At 39.1% G+C, this 23,354-nt stretch overlaps 1 protein-coding gene across 3 annotated transcripts in view; it reads right to left on the bottom strand.

Moving 5' to 3' along the window:
• The window catches only part of RNF2 (ring finger protein 2), a 37,537-nt gene that overhangs the window by 6,296 nt on the left and 7,887 nt on the right, over positions 1–23,354 (bottom strand). For all 3 annotated transcript variants that reach the window (XM_045838717.1, XM_045838719.1, XM_045838718.1), the window contains exons 2-4: positions 7,768–7,856; positions 4,003–4,163; positions 2,960–3,175 (exon numbers count right to left, since the gene is read on the bottom strand). In XM_045838717.1, the coding sequence (XP_045694673.1) occupies positions 2,960–3,175; positions 4,003–4,163; positions 7,768–7,854 (464 nt within the window). In that variant the 5' untranslated portion in view covers positions 7,855–7,856. The remainder of the gene's footprint in view (positions 1–2,959; positions 3,176–4,002; positions 4,164–7,767; positions 7,857–23,354) is intronic.

Genomic DNA, 23,354 nt, shown 5'->3' with positions numbered 1-23,354 from the left:
ATATTATTCAGTCTTAAAACAACACGGTACAACATAGATGAACTTCGAAAACCTGATGCTATGTGAAATTAGCCGGCCACAAAACGACTATGATCCTACTTATACGAGGTACATAAAGTAGTCGAATTCATGGAAACAGAAAGCAGAACGGTGGCTACTGGGGTGGAATGCAAACTGCTGTGTATTGGGTGCAGAGCTTCAGTTCTGTAAGATGAAGCGCTCGAGACACTGGCTGGCTGCACAACGTGAATGCACGTCTACTACTGAACTGTGTATTAAAAAGTGTCAAGATGGGTCACCTTTTAAATAAATAAATAAATAGGGAAAAAACAGTAGTTAACTTTATGGTAAGTGTTGTTTATCACAATTTAAAAAAATACAAACAGGCCAAAACAATAAAATAGAAACTCAACAGTGAAAACAGAAAGGCTATATTTAAATGTCTTAAAATTTACAACTAAATTTTTTACAAATTAAAGCAAAAGTTTTTTCAGTTCACTGTAATTTCACAGGGTTACTCGTCCTAATGTATTCTACACTTCTTTCTATTTGAAGTGACAAGAACTAGATTAATTTATTTCAAGTAGCTTTCATAAAATGTTTGGAAATGAAGATTAATAGCCTATTACATCTTGCATTTATTAAACCATATCTATAATGCCACATACTGTTCTAGAGGTAGCAGTTCAAGAATTGTACCAAAAGACTTGAATGTCACATGAGGAACAATCGATCAGAAATGTATTTAGCTTTAGAGAAGCGTAAAAATGTATGACTGTTATGAAACTGTTTGAAGCCCTTGTAGATAAAAGCAGGACCTGAAATAAACATAGAATCCAACCAAGGTATTTTGACAAAGACCAAGATTGCTGCACATAAGAAACTAATTTTATTTCAATATAAAGAAAAAACTTTTAAAAAATTCATGCACTGAAAATATTTACTGAGCAGCTACTCAAGCCAAGGACGGTTCCATGTCTTGGTGTTACAAGAATCACTCACGCTGACACAGTCTCTACCATCTTAGGGCTTAGGGTGTTCCCGTGCAGCGGGCAACAGACAGCTGTCAGAGCACGAAGTGCTGCAGAGAAAGACAAGGCACGAGGGTAAAAAAGGGTGGGGTCCCGGGGTGGAAGATGGGAACTCAGCAGACACCTGAAGAAAGTGAGAGTGCGCACCAGGTGGGTCACGCTAACAGTAGGGTTCCTGAAAGACAGCGTAAGGCCAAGGCCCGAGGCAAAGGTGCTGGAAGAGTCAGAAGAACAGTAAGGATGTTGTGATACAGTCATCAACGAATGAGAGGTGCTCCCCCCTCCTACCCCCACCATTAGAAATGTCCAAGCAAAACCGAAGGACTGGCTGTAAAGGATTTTGCAAAGAGGATTCTTTCTCCTGGTAAAGGACTAATAACTATTAATGTCTCTCTAATTCTTAGGATTGTGTGACTTTTAATATTCAAAACATAATACCTTATAAGTATGTATGGTGCGAGAGAGGTTCTAGAAATCGGGGGGGGGACTACTTTGTAAAGTATGCAGTTATCTAACCACTATGGGCTGTACACCTGAAACTAAAACAAAATTATACTGAATGTAAACTGTAATTGAAAAAAATTTAAAACCTTATTACTTTCTTTTACTTTGCTAAATACAATTGCAGGTCAGTTTAGTATAGTTAGAATGGAGCCCATCTTTCAACCTCCACGCCAGGGGTTGAAGGCTGCACTTGAAACCACTCCCGGAGCCTCGGAGCCTCGGAGCACGACGTCTGGGCCCCAGGCAAAGACTCTGATTCACCGCACTCAGTCTGAGGCGTTTCTGAAGCCCCGGCATAAAAAGCCTTCCAAGTGACTCTGATGTTCAGCCAAGGTGAGAACCACTAGATACGGATGGGATCTCCTGCTGTGGAAAATGATGAGGCCTGAATACATTAAGAGACGTCAGAAAGGAAAATAGAATGGGGGTAAGAAGGTGCCCACATTATCCAGGGTCTTAGAAGTGATCGTTAAAAGTCTTTTATCCTAAATGTTAATAGAAGCTATTAGAGACTTTGAAGCAAAGGAGAACCACAACTGACTTTCAATTTCACAAAATCACTCTGGCTGCTGTGCAGAGAATAGACTATGTGGGTTAAGTGTGCAAATACAAATACCAATCATGAGGTTTTTTCAGTACTTCCAATGAACGACAGTGGTGGCCTAGACCAATCTAGATATATTATAGAGAAAGATAAAAATGTATTTATTAACAGACTGGAATACAGAATATGAGGAAAAAGAGAGCTGTTAAGGGTGACTCCAGAGTCTTTGGCTAAAGCAAGTAGAATGATGGAACTGCCATCTACTGAAATGAGCAAGAGTAAAAAACAGTAGGGGGTAAAAAAAAATGTTCAGTAGGGCACATAGTTAAGTTTGAAATAAGAAACAGCTAGTAACATACGAAGGGAAGCAGGAAGATATGGTCTCCTGGAAGCTGGATGAAGAAAATTATTCAAAGAAAAATTAATTTGTCAAATTCTGTAAGTAAGATGGGGTCTGAGAAGCAGCAGTTAGATTTCACCACGGGGTACCACCGGTAACTTTCGACAGGGGTGCTGCGAGGGACGAAAGCCTGACTGCAGAGGTTCAGGGGGCGGGGGGAGAAGCAGAGAGTGAGCACAGCCAACTCTTCCAAGGAGCTCTGCTATAAAGTCAAGAGGAGAAACAGAACTGTGGGTAAGTGAAGGGAGAAGTGGGTATAAAAGAGGGTTTTCAAAAGTTCTAGGACAATATTTCAAATGGAAACCCAGGCATGTATGACAGGTGGAGTCATATAACACACTTGAATGAAACAGTAATCACGCAGAACTACTATTTGTTACTGCATTTTGTCTTTTTCAAAATGGAGGCAGTTAAGTAAAAATCCAGTATTTAATGAAGTATTCAGAAAAGTGGCCACCACCCAGCCTTCCGCCCCATTACCTGTTCATGGCCTGTATCTTCAGCCCTTCCTCAATGCTGTGACTGAGTGCTTGCTGGTTATTGTGCTTGTTGATCCTGGCTAATACTCTCTCTTGATGAGCTTCGTACTCATCACGACTTGGATAAATTTTGCTGATGAGTGCATCGAAGTTTGGGTCTGGCCTTAGTGATCTTTTGGAAACTAGCTTTTTCCGACATGTAGGACATTCTTTATTGCTAAATTTAAAAAAAAAGGAAAAATGTGAACAATACCAGTATCTTTAGGCTACAGAAAAGAGTATCTAACTTCGGAATAGTTATCTTTACTCTAATACCATTACTAAGTCACAGAAATTGAAACTAATTAACTTAAACTTTCTTTAAAATCTGACTAGTGGGTAAGCAAGAGTTTGGAAACCTCAGATACTCCATACTACTTGCCCATACAGAAAAATTTGAATGTTCCCAATAATTTACATATAACCATTTTTGAAACAGCAATCAATGCTTTCTTAATATAAATTTTCCCTTTCTAATATCCATAACAAGCAAAGAAAAACAGACCACCTATATTAATTTATGTTATTAATTCTTTTATTAAAACAACATTCAGCCCTGGCTGGTGTGACTCAGTGGACTGAGTGTCAGCCTGAGAAGCACAAGGTCCCAGTTCGATTCCCAGTCAGGGCACGTGCCTGGGCACCTGGGGGCGTGCAAGAGGCAACCAATCAATGTTTCTCTCTTTCTCCCTTCTTTTTCCTCTCTCTAAAAATAAATAAACTTTAAAAATAAAAACAGCATTCCTAAGGATATTATTTTGTATACTTAAGAAGTAGAAAAACCATGGCTTCATGTTCTGTAATTTCCTCAAAACAAATACTCATCTTTCTAAAGTTTCTAAAATTGTGTCAAATCAAAACAAAGATTCTCCAATAATTAAAATGTAGACTTCAGAATAATTTCCAATTCTCAAATGAGTACTTCTAGAGAACGTATTTCTCAAAACCCACAGGGCACTGTCCCGGTATAGCTGAAGCACTGAGTGTAACTCATTTCCAACATACCCACTCCTGAGGGCCGTGATAATGCAGTCTGCACAAAAACGATGCAAACACTCCTTTGTAGTCATGGTGTTCTTCAACATATCCAAACAAATTGGGCACATTAATTCACTGTGTAGACTTCGAGGTGAAACCACAATTTCCAAGCCATCTGTTATTGCCTCCTGTAAAAGAGGCAATTTAAAATTTAAATGCTATATTTTTACTATAGATAAGTTCAATTATACAAAAGTATTGAAAATGACAAAAATGAAGATCTATGTACCAGTCACCCAGCCACTACCACTGTAAACTCACAGCCAATCTCGTTTCGGCTGTAATTTCCCCCAATACCCTTCACTTTCCCCACCGCTGCATTATATAAATGCTCTTAATTTAATGCTGAAGATAATACAGTAGTGTGTTTAAATTAATAGTAATTAGCCTGATATCATTTTTGAAAGCATTCAATTTGGAATCAGATGCCTTAGGTTCTACTTCTAGCCATATTATCTAGTTCTGTGGCTCTACTCTAAATAACTATTTAACATTGTTTCTTACCCTGCTAAATGAAGAAGTTAGGGCTAACTAAACCCTAAGAATTCTTCCATCTTAAAAAAAAAAACACATCATTTTGCTAGTACAATGGTCCCCCCTCATCTGCGATTTTACTCTCCAAGCTTTCAGTGACCTTCAGTCAACTTCAGTCAACCACAGTCTGAAAATTAAGTGGAAAATTCCAAAACCAAACAATTCAGAAGTTTTAAATTGTGCACCGTTCTGAGTAATGTGATGAAATTTTGTGCCGCCCTGCTCCAACCACTTGGGATGTGAATCATCCCTTTATCCTGAGTATCCACGTTGTATACACTACCCATACCTTGGTGGCTTAGGAGTCTTCTCAGCTATCATCAGATCAACTGTCTCAGTACCATAGTGCTTGTGCTCAAGTAACACTTACTTTTACTTCTTAATGGCCCCAGAGCACAAGAGTAGAAATGCTGGCAATTCAGAAAAGACAGAGAAGCCATATAGTGCTTTATTTAAGTAAAGAAGGTCAAAGTTCTCTAAGGGAAAAAAGTATCACATGCTGAGGTTACTAAGATCTATAGTAAGAAGGAATCCTAACCCTGAATGTATAGGAAAAAACACAGTATACATAGGGTTCAGTACCATCTGTGGTTTCAGGCATCTACTAGGTGTCTGGAAAGGTAATCCCCATTGATGAGGGGATTACTATAAATTACATATTTCGTGCCATTCAGTACAAAAATTCCAAGTATTCTCTAATTTATAAACAGTTTAACAGTATTTCATGTTAAAATCACTTCTTGAACTCTAAAATGTCTTGGTCCACAGAAGCAATTCTTCTACACAAAGTGGTCAGATTCTCAGGCTATCCTACAAACTGACTTAAACTATAGTACATCTAAAGTGTAAAAAGTACTAGTATTTCTACTTGTCATGTCTAAAAAAATGTTACAGTGAGACAATGCATTTGGAGCTCCAATGTACACATCTCCCAGCTACAGGGAGAATAGAGACCCCTACTTCATCCCCACCACCACCATCCACTCATTCTTCCCACAAGGTGGCATTCAGAACAAATTACCTAGCTCTAAAGCCACCTATAGATTAAGGAAAGAGGTCCAATAAGTGACAATTGAAAAGACAGATGCAAGAAGAAATAACACTTCCAATATGTTAACGACACTTCCTATTTCCCCTGCCTCTCCATCCTACTTGTTTTCTCCACAGGGTCAAAGATGGATGACTCCACAAAGAAAGACATAAAAACCACAGATACTGTCCATGGAGAACTCCAGTGAAATACACTTACATTTACAGTATCTATCACTATTATCAAGTTACTGTTATAGTTCAACCTCTCTATATAAAGCACTTTCTATATTTTATTTTGCTTAGTTTAATATGAAAAACTTTTGATTTAGTAATTATAACCTCTGATGAGGAAATAATCAAGAGAGTGATGATGACTCAGCTAGTCCTCCTCTTCCTGCTTAGAAAGCACCTGCCCAGCAAAACCCCAACCCTGCACACACTCAACCAGCCACATCCTCCATGCCTGTACCTGTGCAGGTGTGCAGCACGGTGGAGGGGACCTCACAACCAGAGTGGGACCACTAAAAAGTTCACCAGCTCCAAATGGGTGTTCAACCCTGCCCCGCAACCAGTTTCTCTAATAAATTCATTCTTCTTTCACTGCACTATTGTTCATCTTTTCTTCTATCTGCAGACCTTCTCTGCCTGAACATTCAATAAATTACCTTACCTCAAATTTCATTAAAAAAAGAGCTCTCTCAGTTTCTATGAAATCTCTATAAATCATCTCCTTTCGTGCTATGAAGAGAAAGTCTGCCTCTTCCTATCAAAAGTACATTCCTTCCTACCTTCTCAAGTGTGTCACTTTTTACTATGCCATGTGCTCACACTGCAGTAACCCCTCCTGCACTGCATCAGCCTAGAGCAGTATCTCCTTAGAGCTGCTGCAAAGACAGACGTGAATAACGTGCCTTAGAGCTGGTTGCGGGGGAGGGGTGGCGAGGGGAAGAGGTCCACAGGGCTCTCTGCCCCACCTTATAAACAGAACAGAACTTAAAACCTCCCAATTCCAGGTTCCCCTCCAGCTTACACTCCATTTCTCTGCTCCTCTGCAGAGCCAAACTTCTCTGGAGAATTGACTGTGCATCTCCCTTTCCCCTCCCTCAACAGAGCAGCATAATCTACTCAAGTGAATCCCTTGTCAAAGTCACCAATTACATACTGCTAAGCCAAATGTGCACTTTTGTAATCCTCATCTTCGTCATCTTCGGAATAGTGCTGGACACAGTAACTGCATCCTCCTCCTTGAAACACTTCCTCTTAGATTCTGTCCCGTCTCCCCCATTTTTCCTTACTTTCGACTGGCTGTGCCTTCTCTGTATCCTTTGCTGGCCCCTTGTCCATTACCTGATTTCTCAACGTCGAAGCTCTTCTGCATTGAGTTCTGGGCCTTCCGCTCACCTTTCTCTAGGTGACCTTACCCAGTCACATTGTGTTATTATAAATGTACTGACAATCTCTAAAATTTTATATTTAGTCCAGACCCCTAGTTAGCATCTCTGCCCATCTTCTAGGCATGTCAAACTTAAGTTCAGTTTTAAGTATGCTTACCTCCTTCAAGCCCGCTTCCTTCACCAGTCTTCCCCATCTTTACCTTCTCAAAATAGTCTCTCCTAGTTCCCCAGTTATTTATTACAGCACTGAGGACTTTTCCTTTACCCAATCTCTCAAATGCTTAACTCTACAGATATTTACTTTTTTAATGTCTATAAACTCTAAGGCAGAGGGGCATCCAACCTGCAGCCCACAGGTCACATGGAGCCCGGGATGGCTATGAATGTGGCCCAACACAAAACCATAAACTTACTTAAAACATTATGAGATTTCTTTGTGGTTACATGCCACAGTATATTTAATGAGTGGCCCAAGACAACTCTTTTCCTTCCAGTGTGGCCCAGAGATGCCAAAAGGTTGGACACCCCAGCTAAGGGCTGCTGCTACAAGTTTTATCCACCACTTCACCTAGTGTGTAGCTCAGGAGCTGGTAGAGTATGCACTGAAATTATTTATTGAATGAATGAATGAAGTGTCAACCAAACATACATAAGTCAGGACTGTGTGCAATAAATTTATTATTACTGTTATGTTCTTTCAAGTTTCCTAAAAATGTATGTCAATTTACATAGGTCTCATATTTTCCCTAAGTTATTTAGTTACATTTATTACCTGAGGTGTTCGTTGTAATTCATATAAACTGAGTTCCCATGTTTTGCTTAATGGTTGAGTTCCATTCGTCTGCACAGCCTGAGACATTGCTAGGAATAAAAAGAAAAATAATTTTAATATCTGAAGGAGAAGTAAGCCTAAAAAATGATGTTTAGAAATTATAAATCCTGAGAATAAAATAAGAAGAAATTATATACTGGCTCCTTAAAAATTAGAAGAAAAGCTCAAGAATCTCTCCGTTAATAAATATGAGATACTTGAGGGCAAAAGAGACTATCATTGATCTCTGAATGCCCAAAAGCTGCATGCAGGAAATACTTATTGCTAATGTACAGAAAACTGTCTTAACCCAAAACAATACTTCTTTTTTTAAAATTCATGGTCATCGAACTGAGAACTCAATCAGGAAAATTTGAGGCTCTACATCATGGCCATCTAGTCCAACTTCTGCCAAAAATACAAAATCTGCTTTCTAGCACTTTAAGCCACTGGTCATGCTGTTCTTCTTAACTAGCCCTGCCCTCAGGAAAAACTGGTCACCAGAACTTAAGCTGCTGGGATATTATCCAGGACCTAGCTCACCTGGGAAGGGAAATATCCACCTCCTGCCCATTCTAGCCATCCTGTCCCTACCTAGTGGGGGAAGCAGGTAGGGAAAAAACTAAGAACCACTTGTGAAGTGCCCACAGTCCAGAGGCATAGGCTCACTGCAAGACTGAGACCTAGTTATAGGACTATAGAGCCTTTCCCCTCCCTCTACACCTCACCACATTACTAAAGGCCCGTTTATAGCAGTTCTTTTTGCATGGGACATCATGTACTGCTATGTAGAAAAAATTACAAGGCATATGAAAAGGTAAAAAACAAAATGTGAAGAGACAAAGCAAGTACCAGAACCAGACATGGCAGGGATGCTGGAATTATCAGACCAGGAATTTAGGACAACAATGATTAACATGCTAAGGGCTCTAATGAATAAAGGGGACAGCACACAAGAGTACATGAACGATGTAAGCTAAGAGATGGAAATCCTAAAAAGAACCAAAAAGAAATGCCAGAGATCAAAGCCACTGTGCCAGACATGAAAAATGCCCTTGATGGGGTTGTCAGCAGCCTGGATAAGGACACAACCTCTGAGCTAGAGGATACACCAATAGAACCCTCAAACACTAAAAAGCAAAAGACCAAAGACTGGGGAAAAAAGAACAGAATATCCAAGGACTAACAACTACAAAACATGTAACTTCTGTATAATGAGAATATCAAAAGGAGAAGAGAGAGAGGAACAGAGTTTATATCTGAAACCATAATGACTGAGAATGTCCCCAAATGAAAGTCAGATACCCAACTACAGGTCCAGGAAGTTCAGAAATCACCAAGCAGAATAAATGCCTAAAAAACAATACCTTGACATACCATTTTCAAATTACAGAAATTTAAGATTAAAAAGAAATCCTGAAAGAAGCCAGAGGAAAAAGGTTATACTTGCTTGAGTAGAAAAAAGTAGATGCAATGTACAACGTATGTCCCACGCTCTGGACTTCCTTGTTTTTCACTGATTACAGTTGCCTACATGCCTACCCCAACCCAGTGTCTTAAATAACTTCATATGACTTGTACTTTCTCCCACAACCACAAATGAGTCTACTGTGTAATAAGCCTGCTTTTCAATGAAACTTAAGTAAATGAGCGAGGTAAAGCATTTAGAAAGGAAAAAAATGAACCTTACATGATACATAAAGGGAAGAATTACTGCTTACCAATGCTGTTCTTACATGACTTAACTGAAGATCTTGAAAGTAGAGTATGTAAGTGTTCTCCTGAGTTACACAAAAGCTTTCTAGGGGGCTATATATAGAACTTGGTTAGTTTCAGGGGAATTTAATTTCCAGATTCTCAGTTTTCTTGAAGCAATTTACCATAACTGATCTGCCTGAGAACAGACCCATTTAGCCAGGTAGGTTCCCCCTCCTTGCCCTAATCTTTTCATAAGATTACTTATCATTCATTTACTCATTTAAATACTAATTATCTACTGCAGTGTATATGATACTAGAAGAGCAGCCAACAAAACAAATATGTATACAATAAATTTAAAAATTTTTAAGTGCTATATAAAAGATACTAAAAAAAGAGCCTTGGGTTAGGGAATCAAGAAGAAAAGGAGTGACTTAAGACAGGGGCATCAAGGAAGGCCTTTCAAAGAACTCGACATGTTAAAATGGAAAGGGTCAGTGTGGCTGGTAAGTAAAGGGGAAAATATGTAAGAGGTTACAGAGAGGCCACAATGGTGATGTTCCCAAGAATCAAATGGAATTCAAGTAGAAGGGCAAAAGCTGCACTAGAATGGGTAAGGAGAAAATCAAAACTGAAATGGTAAGTTCTTTATAGATGAATGAGAATACTACCTTGTTGAAATATATAAGATGTGTAATGAGAAATCTCCCTCACATTTATAAACTTCAATTTTTAAATAAGACTCTAAAGACTCTAAAAAATGAACCAAGCATTGGAAATTAGAATATAAACCTAAAGAAAGGGGGAAATGATCACTATAAAAGCACAAATCAAACAGAAACAGCTAATATATAAAAAGAAACATAAAAAAATAAATGGCTTATTCATAAAAGCAAAACTCAGTTAAATTTTTGAAAATTCTTATTTAAAAAGTCAGGAGCAAAACAAGATTGCCCTACAACACTCTGCTGAAAGTCCTAAAATGTACCACAAAATTTTTAAAATAGAAAAAAGGAAATGACAAAGTATCAACTGCGGACAACAAAACCTTGAAAATCCAGTAGAATCAAATTTAAAACATGCCAAAAAAAAGCCACAGATTTCCCATAAATCACAAATAACCATTTAGAAATGTATTAAACCAAGGAAAGACATCATGGGCTAATTTAAAAGCTAAGCAATAGACAGGGAGAAAATATTTATAACATATTATAACCTAAGGCCAATAACCTCTACTGAATCCTCCCCTAAGTCAATTTAAAAGACAACTCACTACAGGCAAAATGATAAATGGGTAATTAACAGAAAAATACTAGTGGCCAATAAAACTGAAATGTGCTTGGCTTCACTGATAATCACTAAATTGTTCTATTTTTGTGTGTGATACGACAAAAATTAAAGTGACTGATAATATCCAGTGTTAGCAGACTGTGCAGGAGCAGGAATTCCCAATCATTGCCGTGCACAATGGCATGGCTATGAGGACGGAGCAATTTGGTATTTAAGGCACAATTACAGTACTTGGTATGAGAAATGGCCTCCTTGACATGGAGGCTGATTTCATCAAGCTATGTAGCAATATTGCAGAAATCTCTGTGGAACTGCATTCCCCACTTTTTATTATCTGTGATCAACATACACTTAAGAACTTGATGATGTCATTTTATCCATGTTCTTTAGAAGTGTAATAGAAACATCAGCTCCTAGAACTTCGGTACAACATGTATTGATATTTTAACACAAAAAGATACCTTAAACTCTAAAATCATCCTATATATCCTTTAAAAAATTCAATAAAAATGCCCTGGCTGGCGTAGCTCAGTAGATTGAGCGCGGCCTGCGAACCAGGCATCACAGGTTCGATTCCCAGTCAGGGCACATGCCTAGGTTGCAGGCCATGGCTCCCAGCAACCGCACATTGATGTTTCTCTCTCTCTCTCTCCCTTCCCAAATAAATAAATAAAACCTTTAAAAAAAACATAAAACATTTATATTAAAAAATTCAATAAAAGTAGACTTCCAACCAAGATGGAGGTGTAGGTAGATACACTTTGCCTCCTTGCACAACCAATTAGGCAACAAAAATAACCAGAACTTCAGAAAATCAAACTGTACGGAAGCCCCACAACCAAGGAGTTAGAGAAGAAACATTCATCCAGACTGGTAGGAAGGGCGGTGATGGGCATCCAGGGTGGGAGGACTCCTGGCAAGGCGGCGGCTGGCAGAGTGGGAGGTCCAACAGTGCATGCAGATAAACCAGGAGGAACAACTGGGGAGCGAGACAGACCACTCAACCCATGGTTCCAGCATGGGCAAATAAAGCCTCAAACCTCCGGCTGTAAAAACCTGTGGGGGTTACAGCAGCAGGAGAAACTGCCAGCCTCACAGGAGAGGTCACTGGAGAGACTCACAGGGTTCCAGAATGTACACAAACCAACATACTCACCCAGGAATCAGCACTAGAAGGACCCAATTTTGCTTGTGGGTAGTGTGGGAAGTAACTGAAAGCCAGCTAAGAGCTAAGCAAACAGCATTGTTCCCTCTCGGACCCCACTCCCACATACAGCACTACAACGCAGCCAAATGGACTGCCCTGCCCTGGCCAATACCTAAGGCTCCACCACTTACAACGTAACAGGTGTGTGAAGACAAAGAAATATGGCCCAAATGAAAAAACAGATCAAAACTCCAGAAAAAATACAACTAAGCAAGGAAGAGATAGTCAACCTATCCGATGCACAGTTCAAAACACTGGTAATCCGGATGCTCACCGAACTGGTTGAGTATGGTTGCAAAAGAGAGGGAAAAGTGAACGCTATGCAAAGTGAAATAAAGGAAAATACTCAGGGAACCAACAGCAATGGGAAGGAAACCAGGACCAGAAGAAGAAATAAACAGTCAACCAGAACAGCATGAAGAAACAAGAAGTCAGAAAAAATGAGGAGAAGCTTAGGAACCTCTGGGACCACTTTAAATGTTCCAACATCCAAATCAAAGGGGTGCCAGAATGAGAAGAGGAAGAGCAAGAAATTGAAAGCTTATTGGAAAAAATAATGAAGGAGAACTTCCCCAATCTGGCAAAGGAAATAGACTTCCAAGAAGTCCAGGAAGCTCAGAGAGTCCCAAAAAAGTTGGATCGAAAGAGGACCACACCAAGGCACATCATAATTACAGTACCCAAGATTAAAGAGAGGGAGAGAACCTTAAAAGCAGGAAGAGAAAAGGAGACAGGTACCTACAAGGGAGTTTCTACAAGACTATCAGCTAATTTCTCAAAAGAAACCTTTCAGGCAAGAAGGGGCTGGAAAGAAGTATTCAAAGTCATGAAAGGCAAGGTCCTACATCCAGATGACTCCATCCAGCAAACCTGTCATTTAGAATGGAAGGGCAGGTAAAACACTTTCCAGATAAGGTCAAGTTAAGGGAGTTCATCATCACCAAGCCCTTATTATATCAAATATTAAAGGGACTTATCTAAAAAAAGATGATCAAAAATATTAATAGTAATATGACAATGAACTCACAACTATCAACAACTGAATCTAAAACCAACAAAAACAAAACTGAACTAAGCAAATACAGACAGACACAGAATCACAGAAATGGAGATCACATCAAGGGTTATCAGTGGGGAGGGGGAGAATGGGGAAAAAGGTACAGGGAATAAGAAGCATATCTGGCAGGAACAAAATAGACAGGGGGAGGTTAACAGTATAGGAAATGGAGAAGCCAAAGAGCTTATATTACCCATGGACATGAACTAAGGGAGGGAGGGGGAAGTACGTCAGTAGGAGGAGGGGTGCAAGGCGGAGGGAATATAAAGGGGAGAAAAATGGGACAACTATAATAGCATAGTCAATAAAATGTATTTAAAAAAATGAAAAATAAGAAAAGTAAAAATTCAATAAAATTAACTGTTGTGAATCAAGAGAGTATCTGAAAAATAGATGCCAATGAAGAGACTACAACAAAGAACTGTCTCTGTTCTTTGGCCAAATCAAAAACCAACACCCATAGTTTGGTACTGGCTGAATCTTCACTTCTCAGAGTAGGTTCTGTCCAAATAAAAAAATTTTTTTGTCAAAAAATTTAATGCGCTTAAGTTTTGACCTCACGATTCTCTCTATAAATCTATCCAAAAAATTCTCATACAGATATGAATATACATACAAAAATTGACAGCATTACTTGTATTATCAAAAAGTCATAAAAGCTTATAGATGTCTGACAAAAATATGGCTAATTATGCTATATCCACAGTATAGAATACTATATTGGTATATGTCTGATGTGGAATTCAACACATGTACATAATATACATTGTTTTTTTTTTTTAAGATTTTACTTACTTACTTTTAGAGAGAGGGGAAGAAAGGGAAAAAGAGATGGAGAGAAGCATCAGTGTGCTAGAGATACATCAATTAATTGGTTGCCTATCACACACCCCCATCTGGGGACCTGGCCCACACCCATACACATGCCCCAACCGGGAATCGAACCAGTGACATTTTGGTTCACAGGCTGGCGCTCAATCCACTAAGCCACACCAGCCAGGGCTTAAGATTTTTTTTGAAAAGCAAATTCTTGAGCAAGACGTGTATCATGACCCTACTTTAGCAATTACAATAGAAATCCAAACACCTAAATCTTTGTGATTTTGAGTTCTGTTCACCATGTCTCTGCCACATGACACAGAGAAGGGTATCTCCAATGGCAGCTTTGCAGAACATTCACAAACCTTCAAACGGATGACTCCCGGACTACCCCTCCATATGCCATCTCTGAGGGGACTAAGGTGGTACGAGCCAGGGCGCACTGTTCTCTAATCATTAAAAACATAAAGGTAAAGTGCAGAGAACCTATGTGGCCTTGGTCCTTTGGTGAGACTCACAACAGACCAAACTCTCAAGGGAGACGCTGGCACATGGTGGGGCACAGTGCACCCCTAACTCGGTTCTCGTACGAAGTCTAAACTGTGCTCTGACCAGAGTGGAGCTATAAAAAAGCAGCCATGAGGGAGCTCCCGGACTGGATAAAACATTTCCCTCCCCCGAAAAGCAAGCTTTAAATATAACTTATTTTGAGCTAAAACCTCAGAGTTCCATGCCTGAAAATGTTGATCCATTGCTTTCATCATAAACATTGCCTGATCTGTTCAGAAAATTTGAAATACAACTACAATCCAGTATGAGTGACCTATAAATTACATACCCTCCCAAAGGAGAATTTAGGTAAATGGGGTTATTTAGAAATGTCCGTTTACACTTTGGAAAATGACTGCTGTAACAAATTACCACAAGTTTGGTGATTTAAAACAGAAATTTATCTGTCAGTTCTGGGGCCAGAAGTTCTAAATCAGTGTGCTGGGGCCAAAACCAAGGTGGTGGCAGGGCTGCACTTGCTCCGGAGATGTGACGGGAAGCTCCTGCCTCCTCCAACTCGGCCCGACTGCTGGCGTTACTCGGCGCGTGGCCACATCACTCCTATCTCTGCCCGTGGCCTCACAGCCGCCTCCTCTTCTGTGGGAACCATCTCCCTCTGCCTCTCTCTTGTAAGGTCACGTGATGAAATGTGGAGCCAGCCCAGGTAATCCAGAGTAATCACCTATCTGCAAAGACAACCCCCCCCCCCCCAATAAAGTAACATTCCAGATTCCAGGGAGTAGAACGAGGGTGTTTTCTGAGGGCCCATTTTCACACTACCACTCGCCAAAGGAAAGGGCACCGTAACCAACTCCTCACAGCCAGCCCAGCCAACACTTTATGTCTCTATCCTGTATATTCTTTATCCTGTAAATGATTTGTTCCCTTAATTTGTCTTTTAAACTGTGAAATATAGATCATATATCAGAAATATAATCACTTTTAAATGATTTAGATTATCCCTTTCCTACAAAGAACTTTTCTTCTTCTGTTTGAGATTGCTCCCCTAAGCACTATGAAACAAAACCAAGAGACGCCTTCCCTCCCTCCCCCTCTCTTTTGTAATAAGAAATGTATTTTTTTCTTCCATGGTTATTGTCCCCTGTGAACATAAATTAAATAAAGGTCACATCAAATGAACTCTTCCAAACTTTAGCATCTTTCTTTTCTTCTAGCATTATACAACACAAGAATGATCAAATGATTTGTTCCTTAATTAAAACGCTGTCTGCTTACAAGATATAGGTGTTACTGTTTAGAAATTTATTCAAGACCAGGCAAACCAAGGAGCCCAACTGCCACCCTCACACTGCCCGCGGTGTCACCTCACGGAAACCACTGGCAGCTGTTTCATCTGGAGCTACAGCTGCAGGGCAGACACTCAATTCTGTAAGCGTCCAAGACACAAAGAAAGTGTTTTTATTGAAAAAGTTGTTACTGCACAAAACATCTGGAACACTCATCAAAATTACTTTTGTTAACCTAATAGCTTCTTTATTTAAAAAGATAATATAATCAACTCCTAATTGGATTATATATTTTTTCCACATTGTGGAACACAGAGCAGAAAGCCTTCAAAGGTGAATTACCAGAGATCTTCATTACCCAGTCTTAATTAAGTTTTTTCATACTGGTAACAGACTTAATGTTTTCTAGTCTCTACATAATTAAATTATTGTTACAGGAAAAATGTTCTGAGGTTTTTTCAAGTACTGTTAAAATGTAGACCTAGATAATCTAGATCACGTGCCCTCTTACAATACTCCCCATCACTCACCACTATTTCATCTCCTCTAACACCACTCCTTCGCCCCGCCTGCCCAATTCGTACTTTCTTAATGGTCCCATTCAGTCTTTCCCCAAAGCTTCAGATATGCCTATCAAGGTCTAACATCAATCAATACCAGTTTGTCAGCAGCAGCTTTGTTTTCTTTCTGTCCTTTGTTCACCAACATTAGAAGCTAACAGACCCATAACGAAAGCCAGTTGAGTGCCAGTTTACAAAACGTTTACTGAGAGCTACTACTATGTGATAGGAAATGAGACCCTCCAAGGGTTTTTTGGCTAGTGGGCCCTGAACATTTTTTCCCACAATTTGATAAATGCTACGAAAGCCCAAAGAAGTAGTCAAAGCAGGGGAAAGAAATCAGAACAGGTTTGAAACTCCTCCTTGGAAGAGGCAAGTTCAAAGTTAAGTGGAAGTTAACCAACTGAGGAAAGGAAAGCAGTCCCAAAGGACAAACATAATAAGCAAAGGCACAACTCAGCGTGGGATTCTTGTGAAGCTACATGTCGCTCACTATTAAATGAGTGAAATGTGAAAAGCTGACATAAGTGAAGTCATTTAAAACTGGAGCCAGTGCAGCCATTCTAGAGGAAGTGCTTTGCATGTCTTGGTCCCTGAACCTTTGGAATACTTGAACTGGGCAAAATAAGCTTTGCACTGGGCAAAACCAACACCGTCTTACAAACAACCCTTTGCAAAGCCAAAAGAAAAGCAGACAGACATCCTGAACAACAAAAATACCCTGGTGACTACAGACTCTCTGAAGACAGAATCAGTTACCAGTGACATATGGCTAAAAAGTAACTCAGTTTGAATGTCTTTCTTCTGTTCATGTAATTATTCCCTTTCTTTTCTCATAAAAAACCCTTGCCTTCACCCTGTAATTAGGACATTAATTAGGTCTCTGCCTGAATCTGTGCTGCCCGAACTGCAATTCTTTTGATCCCAAATAAATGCCTTTTGCCTCTCCTTTTTGGCTATTTTTAGGTTAAGAGAAAAGAGGGAGTTTGGGAGTAGGACAGAGTCTAAAGAATTAAATTGTGGACCAGATCATGGAGACCTCCTATGCCATGCAAAGGTGTTGGGAAAAATCCACAGTGGAATGGCAAAATCAGATTTGCATCTGAGATACACAGATCAACTCTAGCAACAGTGAAGGATGGGCTTAGGGAAGATAAAATACTAAAGACCTGTGCAATAATCCAAATTAAAAAATACCTACAAGTGTGTGTGTGTGTTAATAAGTATGAATTAGGAGGAGCAGAGCTGAAAAATACTTAGGAGGCAAAATACACGGGATACAATAAATGAGAAAAAATAAACAAAAGAGTAAAGCTACAAGCTCCCAAGCTTGATGCTGTCTAGTGGTTGATGCTTTAAAACAAAACAAAACAAAACAAAACAAAAACTGAGACAGCAAAATAGGGAATGGCATTTTCACCACTTCCGTTCAACATATTTGTGTTATAAGTCCTAGCCTGATTAGGCAAGAAAAAGAAATGAAAGCCATCTAAACTGGAAAGGAAAAAGGAAAAATTTCTGTTTACAAATGACAACCTTATATGTAGAATGCCCTAAAGACTGCACAAAAAAATGTTAGATACTGAATTGACAAATTAAATCAGCAGCTGTGCAGAGCCAGGGCTGGGGGAAGGAGGGCCAGGAAGGATGGATTCAACACATGAAAGCCAATTGCATTTCAATACACTGACAATCAACAGTTTAAAATGGAACTCAAGAAAACAATTGCATTTACAGAAGCCTCAAAAAGAATACTCAAGAATAAATTAAACCAAAGAGGCAAAAGACCTGTACACTGAAAATTACAAAACACTGCTGAAAGAAATGAAAGACAATGCAAAGATATCTCATCCCTTGTTCATGATCAGAAAACAATATTAAGATGGCAATACTACCCAAAGCAATCTACCCACTTAAAACTATAAAACTCTTTAAAGAAAACATATGGAAATTCTACACAAGATTGGATTTTGCAGTGATATTTTGGATATGACACCAAAAGAACATGAAAGAGAAAAAGTTGAAAAACTGGACTTTTATTTAAAAAAGAAAACTTTTGTACCTTGCAGAACTAGCAAGACTGAAAAGGCAACTCACAGAATGGGAGCAAATATTTGTAAGTAATATATTTAATAAAGCATTAATACCCAAAATATATAAAGAACTACAACAAAATCAAACAACTCAATTCAAAAGTGGGCAAAGGACTTGAACAGACATTTCTCCTAAGACACAGAGATGGTCAATGAGCACATGAAAAAAATGCCCAACTAATTATTAGGAAGATACAAATCAAAACCAGAATGAGATACTACTCCATGAGGATGGCTATATGGCTGTTATAAAAAGCAGAAAAATAACAAGTGTTGGCAAAGATGTGGCAAAATTGGAGCCTCTGTACACTGGAAGATAAACTGGAAATGTATATAGAATGGTATAGCCACTTTTGAGTGAAGTATGGTAGGCCCTTCAAAAATTAAACACAGAATTACCACATGATCTGGCAATTCCAATTCTAGATATAAACCCAAACGAATATATCTCAAACATATCTGTTTTGAGTTGCAGGGAACTAAAACAGATATTTGTATAGCTATGTTCATAACATTATTCTGATACCTGCTACACACAAATGAACCTTTAAAACACTACACAGCCCTGTCTGGTATGGCTCAGTGGACTGAGTGCTAGCCTGCGGACCAAAGGGTCACTGGCTCGATTCCCAGTCAGGGCATACGCCTGGGTTGCAGATGGTCTTCCAGTGGGACGTGCCCATGAGGCAACCACACATCGCTTTTTCTCTCCCTCTTTCTCCCTCCCTTTTCCCTTGAAAAATGAATAAATAAAATCATTTAAAACAGAACATTATACAATACTAAGTAAAATGAACCAAATACAAAGCGACAAACAATGTACAATCCCACTCACAGAAAGAATAATGGTTACAAGTGGCTGGAGGGAGTGGGCAGTCATGAGAAGTTAAGTGTTACTGAATGCAGAGTTTCAGTTTGAGATGACGACAAAATCTAGAGATGGACAGTGATGATGGTTACAAAACAGCATGAATGTACTCAATTGTACACTTGAAATGGAAAATTTTGTGACAATAAAAAATTTGCAATGTTTTAAACAAGAAATGGTATGCATTTTCAAGGAAGGGGTGGTGAGAAGCTGAATTCAGTTTTGGACGTGTTTGCACGTAAGGTACATGCTGGTGCTCCAGAAAAATAAACACATCTGAAGTAGGGAAGGTTCTGATGTGAAATTTCAGCTTACATCTCAGCTTACAGTAATCAAAACTATAACAGAAAAGAACATGCAGTGTGAAAAGAAAGCAGGGAATGAGAATGAAAGGAACCATGACTGGTATGGCTGAGTGGGTTGGGCGATTCCCAGTCAGGGCACAAGCCTGGGTCGTGGGCCAGGTCCCTGGTTGGAGGCGTGTCTGATGTTTCTCTCGCACAGATATTTCTCTTCCTCTCTTTCTCCCTCCCTTCTCTTCTCTCTAAAAATAAATAAATAAAATCTTTAAAAAAAAGAATCAAAGGAAACTCTGGGCTTGCTAACTAAACCACAGGTGTAAGAACAGTATTATTCCAAGTTATCCCACCATATATCAATGTTATAGGTTATCTGCATCTGGTTCATAAACAACTGGTCAGCAATACTACTGGATAGAAAGACATCTACTGGTGAACTACAACTTTGTGACATCAACTATTCTTCAGAGACACTACAGAAATTAAAGTACGAAATCCTACCAGAGTTGAAATAATTTACCTATTTTATAGGATTCTGAAGAATGTATGATAGCTATAATTGTTGTAATAAAAGGGACAAATCAGCATATTCTATACAACTCACTTTTCTAATAATAAAGAAAAAACAAAGATTGTTCCTGGGGGTAATAAATATTAATCACAACTTACTATAAAGAAGCTAATTTATTCGAGACTACAATATGGTATCAATTTAAGATACACTAAAATATTCCATTTGTAAGTTTTCAGTGGCCTTCTGAATTAAGTCTCCAACTTAATGGTATACTGGGCCCACAAAGGTGTCCACATCCTAATGTTCAGAATTTGTGAATTCACTACCTTTCAGGACACAAAGAAGTTTGCCAGTGTGACTAAATTAAGACTCTTTTTCATGAGACATTATCCTACATTATCTGGTTTGGACCAATGTGATTACAAGGGTCCTGATAGGAGAGAATAGGGTGTGATAAAAAGGACAAGGTAATTGTCAGAGAGAAATCTAAAGATGCTGCGATGCTGGCATGAAGATGGAGAAAGAACCCACGAGCTACAAGGGTGACGGCAGGCTCTAGAAGCTAGAATGTGAAAGGATATGAGCTCTCCCCTAGAGCCTCCAGAAGGAACACAGGCATGCCAACACCTTGATTCTGATCCCCACAGCATTTACTGGTTAGCTCATCTCCTCTCCACTGATGAAGGTACCATGCTATCTTTTAACTCATAAGAGAAAAAATTATACATGTAAATATACAAATGTTAATATAATATATATGCTTATGTGCATATATGAAAACTCTAAAATACAAGCTTAACACACCAGCTTCTCACAGTGTCAACAAATGTGCTGCTGAGCTGTAACTGTAGAGCTTACGCATTCCTTAATAAGGTTATGAAATAATGAAAATAAGCATTAGGCACACTGTCCCCTCTTTTCCCTTTGCCAAAGCAACACAACTGCTCACCAAGCTGACGGACTTGTCCTCAAAAAGAATGATCAATAAAGTTCCCCCTAACAAAGTTATTTCCCATGTTTGTACTCAGCCTTGCAAAATACGTGTTGCCACTAGGTAGAGACAATTTGACAACAGGAATGTCCATAACTGGAATAGTAGCCACAAATTTTCTACAAATATATGCACATGGTAAAAAGAGGAGGGAAAAAGTTCTGCTTCTAAATTCTTGGGTGAACTAGGGCTAATCACTTTATCTGAGGATCTGCTTTCCTTATTTGTAAATAAAAATTTACATTAAGTAGCATCAAGTGCCCTCTTAGCTCTAATATTTTGTGTTTTGTGGATCAAAAGCTTGCTTAAAGATCCTTACCACTACTACAATGTCTCAAGATGCTATTCTTTACCTAAGAAGGTATTCTACATTTGGCAATTCATTTCAATTTAACACTTCAACCAAACACAACCAGTCATTTCCTCCAAACTTTTCTTTTCAAATCAGGTCAAAAAGAAGCATATTTTGTATTACATTTCACACATCTATCATTCAAAGCCAAGGCTTTCTGCACTTTTTTGGTCCTGAAGAAAACCGCTGACAGCATACTTCTCCATGTCCATCTGGCCTGCCTGCATATATATTTTTAATAAGCTAGCTACGGATTTTCCTCTGAGCTGGTGTACTTGGTGCTACAGGGTGTACCTCTGGGAGGGTGAAGGTTTTATCTGCTGTGGACTCTCTGCCACAGAATACATGGCTGGCCCCCAATAAATATCTGCAGACTTAACGGCACAGACAGATCGGCATCTCTATGATAGGGAGATGTAAAATACAACTAAAGCACAAAGCAAAGCTTAACGATTTACATAAGCACATTATTAATGACACAGCTAAAAAGAGAAATCTAGTAAGTACCGACTTGGAGTCCCATATGCCAGAACAGATGTTAATTTGAAAAGTGGTACACTGCGGCTGTCATCCTTTCCTGGGAAGACAAATGCCCATCAAGGGTAGATTTCTGCCAGAAGCAGCAGAGGTGCTGATGAACACACATTAGCTTTAGCATATAACAGCGTAGAAAGTCACAGCAACATTCCCTTATGTCACCGAAAATACAAATATCATTTCTGGCAAGGGTACACTCTACTGAAAAATCTGTAGCGAGGCAGTTCATACAAGAAGAAAAAATTCAGATTAAGAAAAGCTGAAAGCGGATGCCTCCACATTCTAACAGTAACTGGAATAACCCTTTCAAAAAGCATCCAGACAACTGATTCCCAGGGATACAAAAAAATTCATATTCCTTCCCCCAGTTATCCCAGTCCTAGGAAATAATGCTATTAATAATAAGTAACAGCACTGGCTGGTGTGGCTCAATGGATTAAGCACTGGACTGCAAACCAAAGGGTTGCTGGTTTGATTCCCAGTGAGGGCACATGCCTGGGTTGTGGTCAGGCCCCCAGTAGGGGGCACACAAGAAGCAACCACACATTGCTGTTTCTCTCCCTCTCTTTTCCTCTCCCTCTCCTCTCTCTAAAAATAAATAAATAATTAAAAAAATAAGTAACATTTACAGAGTATCTACTATTTTACACGAAATCTTGCTTAATCTTAATAACCCTATAAAGTAGATACTATAATTACTCTCATTTAATAAATAAGGAAATCAAGACAAAGTAAGTAAACAACCAAGCAACTTCTTCAAAGTTCAGAGGGGTCAAAGGCAAAACTCAAACCCACATCAGTTTCATTAAAGCCCATGCCCTTAACCACTCACTACACCCAACCACACTACTATTATTGCTAATACAATAATAATACTACCAGTACGGAGACATTTGCTGCAACATCAACAGGAAATTTCTCCCATCATTGAAAGTAACAATTATTAATATCATATCCAGTGACTAGTAAGGTAAAGTGATGAGAGAAGCCACTAATTTGCATGTATGCTACAATTACAGCTATGTCAAGCTATGTTTTAGAAGTTAACAACTGTTTGGAGTTTGTGGGGAGGCAAGGTTCCCTCCATTTTTCAATTCCTATTACAATAAGCACAGATTTTACCAAGACGTTTTAAGACAACAGCTAAGAACAGAGGAGGGAAGAATGGGTTTTTAGTGTCCCTCTGTCACACAGTGTAGACTTTCTCTTGTAAAAGGAGAAAAACAACTACTACGGAACAGTAGCAGTCAGACTGCGGTTCAGAAGACCTCACTCTCAGTTTGGGCTCCCGAAACACTCCAAAAGGTAAACTGATTTAATCTTTTTCTTCTCTGGAGGCCTTCCTTGTCTCCTGGTTTGTGCAACACAGATCAAAAAAGTTTAAAACCAGAAAAGCAGCTCCTGTAGTTTCAAATGCCAGGGTCTTAGAAGCATGAAAAAGAAACCAAAAACTTTAAGGATAGAAAG

Source organism: Phyllostomus hastatus, unplaced genomic scaffold (genome assembly GCF_019186645.2).
Source record: "Phyllostomus hastatus isolate PE091 unplaced genomic scaffold, TTU_PhHast_1.1 phas_contig_283, whole genome shotgun sequence".
NCBI lineage: Eukaryota > Metazoa > Chordata > Mammalia > Chiroptera > Phyllostomidae > Phyllostomus > Phyllostomus hastatus.
Note: the sequence above shows the minus strand (reverse complement) of the source record. Positions and strands in the feature narration are given on the sequence as shown.